Consider the following 7,773-nt stretch of genomic DNA (forward strand, 5'->3'; position numbering starts at 1 on the left):
CCTACAGCGCTGGAGTCGCTGATTTACATATCGTGAGAGCAAACGATGTTGATGTCAAGATAAATAAATCAATGCTGCAGCTGAATGGCGTACCTGAAAAGCAAATAACGGTAACAATAAAACATTACATCAATAAAACAACAATCGGTGCCAAAAGAAAAGAGTAAAAAATTTATGCTGAAGCATGGGGGCAATCTGCCCCTAATGCTGGGGCAAATCGCCCCGACCCCCATGCTTTGGCATATATGCTCTTTTTTTTAACCTGTGGTGGTGAAATCACCTCCTACAGCGCTGGAGTCGCTGATTTACATATCGTGAGAGCAAACGATGTTGATGTCAAGATAAATAAATCAATGCTGCAGCTGAATGGCGTACCTGAAAAGCAAATAACGGTAACAATAAAACATTACATCAATAAAACAACAATCTGTGCCAAAAAAAAAAGAGTAAAAAATTTATGCCGAACCATGGGGGCAATCTGCCCCTAATGCTAGGGGCAAATCGCCCCGACCCCCATGCTTTGGCATATATGCTCTTTTTTTTAACCTGTGGTGGTGAAATCACCTCCTACAGCGCTGGAGTCGCTGATTTACATATCGTGAGAGCAAACGATGTTGATGTCAAGATAAATAAATCAATGCTGCAGCTGAATGGCGTACCTGAAAAGCAAATAACGGTAACAATAAAACATTACATCAATAAAACAACAACAATCTGTGCCAGAGTCGCTGATTTACATATCGTGAGAGCAAACGATGTTTACGTTCTGTTATCTTCTCCGGTTAGTCCCTCTTTGCTCTCATTCTCTCCTCCCTTCTTCCCATTCCTTTTATTTCATCTTCATTTCCTTATTTTGCTTCTCTCTCTCCTGGTCTTCTTTTGCCTTCTGTTCTCTCTCCATCTTTTCTCTCCACCTCTTTGCTCTGACTCGCTCCTCCCTGACCTTCTCCTCTTCTCGCATCCTTATTTCTCTCCTCCTCTCCTCTGTTGGCATGCATTTTGCCCTCAACCACTTTGCTCTCACCCGCTCGTCCCGTTTTTTCTCCTCCTCTGTTACCCTTATTTCTCTCTTCCTTTCCTCCTCTTCATTCTTTCTATCCCTGGCAACCTTTGCCAACTCCTCCCTGAATAATATCATGTCTCTCTCCTTAGCTTTTCTTACCCGCCTCCATCTCGCTTCCCTTGTTAATTTATACCAGTATAACTCTTTTCCGTCATCTTTACATTCGCCACTGCAGACACATGAGCAAGAGTGCTGTGGAAAAGAAAAGAAAGGGATTTATTAGATTATATAACACACTAGTAACACCTTTCAGCTACATCACACACAGTCTGTCACTTCTGCACTACTTGACATTATTTAATTTATGATATATATGTTTCCCCAAAAATGGCAGTTTTTATAAGGTAGTATTCTCCATAGAAGAGGTCGGCCTGATAGGCGGCTGGGAATTTGGTGTACAATATACAAACCCTTTCTATATGTTCAGCCAGTGTCATGAGTTTAGTACTTTTAGGAGTATAAATGCCAAAGGGGACGATATTACTAGGGGCCCTGAGGGAAGTTGTGATTGACCCCCCCCCCCCCCCCCCCCCACACACACACACACACACACACACACACACACACACACACACACACACCATGAGGAAGAATGGTCTCCTGTTACCCAGAGGGCTTTGTTCTTCCTCTAGTCCTAATCTGCTTATTTATGATAGAATGCTAGTTATCTATGGAACTACCTCCTAAGCAGTTTAATTTTAAAGGGTACTTACTTTTTTCATGAACTTCCAAAAAGGTCCTATTAGATAACCCAGGAATGCAAAGGGGTTAATATTACACTGACAATCTGTCTGATTGTTCTCTTTGCTGTTGTCTGTCTCTGGTTCTTCTTTTTGCTCAGCCTCTTCGCTGTTGTCTTTCTCTGGTTCTTCTTTTTGCTCAGCCTCTTCGCTGTTGTCTTTCTCTTGTTCTTCTCTCTGCTCAGCCTCTTCGCTGTTGTCTTTCTCTTCTTCTTCTTCTGTCTGGTTTTCACCGGTCTTTTCCTTCTTTTTCCTTAGTTTTGCCGGCTCCCAGATGTTTTTCACATGCCACATATGATTTTTCCTTACCTCGTCTTCATCCACTACCTCATACTCCCATTCCATCTTTACGTCCACTACCTCACATGGCTGGAATTCCACCCGTTTTATGTTTGACTCTTTCATTTCATTAATTTTCACCTTTCCTGCCTGTTCCTTAATCAGCCATTCGTCCTCTTCCATTTTCAGCCACTCTTCATTTTCCACCGTTTTTTTTCCCATATCTCTCCAGGCGTAAAAGCAGCCACATATGCAAGCACTCTGTGGAAAAGAAAAGGAAAGAATTCATTAATTGATATAACACACTAGTATCACCTTTCAGCTACATCACAGACAGCCTGTCACTTCTGCACTACTTATCAGTTTAGGACTTTGTCATTTATGGTTTATGTGTTTCCCCAAAAATGATAATTTTTATCAGGAAAATGTCTCCATAGAAGAGGTCGGCCTGATAGGTGGCCGGGAATTCGGCGTACAGTTTAGGAACCCTTTTAGGAGGATAAATGGCGGGGGGGCATTAGTTTACTAATAGCCCTGAGGGAATTTGGAAGGGTCCTTAATGGGACGCCCTGACCAGGCTGAATAACCACTGTTGATAAAGCTAGAAAACTTCCTAATTGCTATTCATTCCCCTAGAACAGTGGTCTCCAAACTGCGGTCCGTGGGTCGGATTCTGCCATTGCCAAGCAACCCCCCCCCCCCCCGCCACCAATTCACTAGGAAAGGAACATTCATTAACCGCTTGCCGACCAGCGCACGCCGATTTACGTCGGTAGAATGGCACTGGCAGGCAAAAGGGCATACAGGTACGTTCCCTTTAAGAAGCGGTGTCTCGAGCGTGCGCGCCGCCGGAAGCCTCGTGACCGCAGACTCGATGTCCGCCAAGTGCCCGCGATCCTGTCACGGAGAGGAAGAACAGGGAGATCCTTTTGTAAACAAAGCATTTCCCCGTTCTGCCTAGTTACAGGACAGTGATCACAGCTCTCTCTCATCGAGAGCTGTGATTACTGTCCTGTGTGTTGAAGTCCAGCCCCCTAACAGTTAGAATCAGTCCCTAGGACACACTTAACCCCTTCACTGTCCCCTAGTGTTTAACCCCTTCACTGCCAGTCACATTTACAAGGTAATCAATGCATTTTAAAAGCAACGATCGCTGTATAAATGACAATGGTCCCAAAAGAGTGTCAAAAATGTCCGATGTGTCCGCCATAATGTCGCAGTCCCAATAAAAATCTCAGATCGCCGCCATTACTACTAAAAAAAAAAATTATAAAAACGCTATAAATCTATCCCCTATTTTGTAGACGCTAAAACTTTTGCGCAAACCAATACGCTTATTGCGATTTTTTTTTTTTTTACCAAAAATATGTAGAAGAATACATATCGGCCTAAACTGAGGAAAAAAAAAATTTTAATATATTTTTGGGGGATATTTATTATAGCAAAAATGATAAAATAATGCGTTTTTTTTTCCAAATTGACGCTATTCTTTTGTTTATAGCGCAAAAAACAAAAACCGCAGAGGCGATCAAACAACACCAAAAGAAAGCTCTATTTGTGGGGAAAAAAAGGATGTCAATTTTGTTTGGGTACAACGTCGCACGACCGCGCAATTGTCAGTTAAAGCGACGCAGTGCCGAATCGCAAAAAGTGCTCTGGTCAGGAAGGGGGTGAATTCTTCCGGGGCTGAAGTGTTTAAAGATCTGTAATTGAATCCTGGCCAATTTCTTATTGATTGTAATTGTGTGTCCCCACCCCAACCCCATGAGAAGAATGGTCTCCAGCTACCTAGGGGGCTTTGTTCTTCTCCTAGTCCTAAACTGCTTGTTTGTGAGAGACTGCTAGTTATCTATAGGACTACCTAAGCAGTATAATTGTATGGGGTACTTACTTTTCCCAGCACCTTCAATACAGGTCCCGTGAGCCAATTCAACCATTCTGTTGGGTTCAGGCTGAAGCCCTTCCAACATGAGTCGGTCTCTTCGTCGTTGTTTTTCTCTTGTACAGGGGGGACGGTGAAGAAGCTGGCACTTAATTTATTCCATTTCTCTTCCTCTTTTTCTTTAGGTGTTTTTGCTTCTTCTCTTCTTTCCCCTCCATTCTCTTTCTTGTCCTCCTCTTCACTCACTTTCTTGTCCTCCTCTTCACCCACCTCAAATATCCATTTGAGCTTTATCTTTCTTCCTCCACGCGTGGGGATCTCCATCTCTCCCCATATCCCCTTTTCAACCTTGTCCTATAAGAAAAAAAAAACAAAAACAAAACAAAGGTAAGTAAAAGTACAGATTCTAAAGTTCTCATTCTTTTAGATTTGGATAGGGGGGGGGGGTTCAAACTTTTGCAAGGTTATTATTGTTCTCTGTGTCCTGACTGGGAAAGATTCCATTTGCTTCCTATCATCCCAGGAGGAGAAGTAAGCTGAATCTTCCCATTAGGATTGCAGACAGCAATAAAAATACAACTGAGGTTCTAACCCTTTCCCCAATCCATCTGAACTGTCTTGCTGGGTGTTCTACTTTAACTGCTTCAGGTCCGCCCTATAGCAGTTTTAATGCTACAGAGCAGCAACCTGTGCGCCAGATCATGTCCATCTATAGACATGATCTGACACGTTCGGGGAGGGGCCTCCGGCGCCTCGCTTCCGCTGTGATTTCACACAGCGGTAGCCGATCTGCGGACGCCAGGTGCCGATGTCCTCCGGCACCCACCGATCGTCAGAAAGGCTATGCAAACAAGGCAAATCGCCGGCTGGCAGGACGGAAGGGGTGGAATTTGTGTCTCTGCAAAGCAGGGAATAAATTCCATCTCTCCCCCTAGTGAAAGCACCTCACACAGTGTGGTAAAGCACTGGCTAGGCATACATTTAACTTTTTAATCGCCTCCCTGATGTTTAACCCTTTTCCAGGCAGTGTCATTAGTACAGTGACAGTGCTTTTTTTTTTTTTTTTTTTAGCACTGATCACTGTATTAGTGTCACGGGTTCCCACAAAGTGTCAGTTAGTGTCAGAATGTCCGCCGCAATATCACAAGTCGCTGATCGCCGCCTTTACTGCAGCTGCAAGCATCACCCCGTTACAACCACTTGAAGCAGAATGACGTACAGGTACGTGATTTTGCGCCAAGATTTTCCCCATATGAGGAAAGATGGCTTATAGCTATTCAGAGGGTTTCCCTTTCCCTTCCTCTGCTGAGGTTGGTACAAACCTGTTCTTTATAGACATGCGACTTTCTTCACCCTGGTTAACCAGAACTAATTAATCACTATATCATTATTGGATACTTACCATGACGACAATAATGTGATTTCTGGCATCATCCTCTATGATGCTTTGATTTGCCATTTCTTCCTCCACACTTCTTCTCGTATCCTCCGTATAAACGTTTTCAACACTTCGTGTCATTGTATCTAAAGAAAGAAAAAAAATAAAGATGGTAAGTTTAAGTACAAATTTTAAAGTGGAACTCTACTCAAAATGTTTTCTTGTAGATTTGGATGGGGAACGGGTTCAGGTTTTTTCCAAGGTTTCACTGTTTCCTGTGTCCTGACTGGGATAGTTTCCTGTCATCTCAGTAGGAGAGGAAGCGAGCAGAATCATCCCAGTGGGGTCGCAGACGCCAGTAACCCAAATGAGGTGTTAACCCATCCCCATTCCATTTAAAACTGTCTAACTCTGAGCTCGGCTTTAATAATATATTGATAAACTTTTTGAAAGCATTTTCTCTTGAAATCTACATGTTATGTGTAACGCACTCCTGATCCCTGCACTCAGTTTGTAATATATTTACATTTTTTTGCTTTTAAAAAATAATTGAGAGGACCTGTCATGCTCATTTCTATTACAAGACATGTTTACATGCCTTGTAATAGGAATAAAAGTGATCAAAAAAATTTAAAAGGACCAGTGTAAAAATAAAAAATAAATAATGATAATAATAATAATAATAAAAGAATGTAAAGCACCCCATCATTCTGTGCTTTGAGACGTAAATGGCAATTTTTTCTTTTTTTTGCTTTTAAAGGTAAATGTGAAGTCTGATGTCTTTTTGACCCCAGATCCCTCAATAAAAAGGACCTATCATGCTCATTTCTATTACAAGGGTTGTTTACATTCCTTGTAATGGAAATAAAAGTGATCAAGAAAAAAAATTGAAAAGGAACAGTGTAAAAATAAAAAATAAAATAAATAATAATTAATAAAAATGATAATGCATCCCATCCCTCTGTATTTGCGCGCAGAAGCGAACGCATATGCAAGTCACGCCCGCATATGTAAACGGTGTTCGCACCACACCTGAGCCATCGCCGCAAGCGTTATAGCGAGAGCAATAATTCTAGAACTAGATCTCCTTTGTAATGCTAAACTGGTAACCTGTAGAGATTTTTAAAGCGTCACCTATGAAGGTTTTGTAGTATGGTAATTTGCTGCCATTCCACGTGCGGATGCAATTTTAAAGCATTGACATGTTAAAGGAGTTGTAAACCCTTGTGGTTTTTCACCTTAATGCAATTCTATAACATGTTTGTTATTTATAATAAAAAATAAATAAATAAATAAAAATGACCTTTAGAATCACTTTACTTAGTGTAACATTATTATAACATCATACAGTATTTGCTCAGCGGTTTTTCAAATGCAATTTAATACCTAAAAAAAAAAATTATATATATATATATATATATATAGATAGATATATATCTATCTATCTATATATAGATAGATATATATCTATCTCTCTCTCTCTCCCTCTCTCTATATATATGTTTTTTTTATTAGGTACTATATTGTGTCTTTAAAATTCATTAAAGTATATTTTTTCCCAAAAAAAATCCATTTAAAAAAAAGATTGAGCAAATACTGTGTGATGTAAAAAAATTGCAATGATCGCCATATTATTCTCTAGGGTCTCTGCTAAAAAAATGTATGTGTATATATATATATATATATATATATATATATTTATATATTAATATATATATATATAAGCAAATACTTTACCTAGCAAAAAAATAGTGATTTAAACTTGGCTTTGTCAGCACAGCACTGGCTGGATATATAACTATAACAATCAGCCCAGTATAAGATCTACCAGGGCCAGGAAACACCCAACCAGGTTTGGATATATAAATATAGATATACATTTTTTTTTTATTCTATCTATTCCATTACATTTAAAATGTGTGTAATAAGCAATATTCTACGTGTAAAGGCAGAGCACAAAAACAACCAACCTCTCTCTGAATTCAGAAATTGAATACTGGCTGTTCCAGCCTTGCGCTGCTTTTTTATGGGCAGGCTGAGAGAGCCACACTGTGACGTCACAGCGCTCCGGGAAAGGACAGACATGATGTTGCTAGGCAACGTACCGTTAGCTAGGCTCTACAGAATTTGAAAAGCGCGGCGGACCTGAAACTAATTATTCATTTTCCTCCGCCCACTCTAAACTACTGCCTGGAGGGAGAGAACTGGCCCCTCCCCAGTGGAGACACATGATTGTCCCGGGGCTTGCTGGGAGTATTGGTCTGCCCTATCTCGACTTCCGGGAACTCCTCCAGTGTGCGCCGGGTCACCGACTTCCCCCGGGTGAATCCTTTCATGTTGGGGGTGGTGTCGGGTTTGTTTGTGTGGATGCCATGCTCCCCCGCATTGTGTCAATGGAAGTTCGCTGGGCGGGGGAGGGTTTGTAAAAAAC

General features: G+C 41.1%; 1 protein-coding gene across 2 annotated transcripts; it reads right to left on the reverse strand.

The window, feature by feature from the left end:
* Positions 1-632: 632 nt before the first annotated feature.
* On the reverse strand, positions 633-7,773 carry LOC141144530 (uncharacterized). 2 transcript variants are annotated; one of them, XM_073630308.1, is made up of 5 exons: positions 7,448-7,773; positions 5,367-5,488; positions 3,974-4,318; positions 1,777-2,343; positions 633-1,255 (listed from the first exon to the last, which is right to left on the reverse strand). In XM_073630308.1, exons 2-5 carry the CDS (start codon positions 5,481-5,483, stop codon positions 830-832), a joined length of 1,455 nt encoding a protein of 484 aa, XP_073486409.1. In that variant the 5' UTR covers positions 5,484-5,488; positions 7,448-7,773; the 3' UTR covers positions 633-829. The 2 variants fall into 2 exon arrangements, with proteins under 2 accessions (XP_073486409.1, XP_073486408.1); XM_073630307.1 differs by having other exon boundaries at positions 634-1,255; positions 7,313-7,773.

This window comes from Aquarana catesbeiana, linkage group LG05 (assembly GCF_042186555.1).
Source record: "Aquarana catesbeiana isolate 2022-GZ linkage group LG05, ASM4218655v1, whole genome shotgun sequence".
NCBI lineage: Eukaryota > Metazoa > Chordata > Amphibia > Anura > Ranidae > Aquarana > Aquarana catesbeiana.

What these genes read in the sequence shown, in the direction of transcription:
- LOC141144530 (XM_073630307.1), bottom strand. Translation starts at nt 7,427, where the DNA reads ATGTCTGTCCTTTCCCGGAGCGCTGTGACGTCACAGTGTGGCTCTCTC. An exon ending in ATCACATTATTGTCGTCATG is followed by an intron (nt 4,319 to 5,366) that starts GTAAGTATCCAA and finishes TTTTTCTTATAG; the next exon opens with GACAAGGTTGAAAAGGGGAT. An exon ending in TTTGGAAGTTCATGAAAAAA is followed by an intron (nt 1,256 to 1,776) that starts GTAAGTACCCTT and finishes TCTTTTCCACAG; the next exon opens with CACTCTTGCTCATGTGTCTG.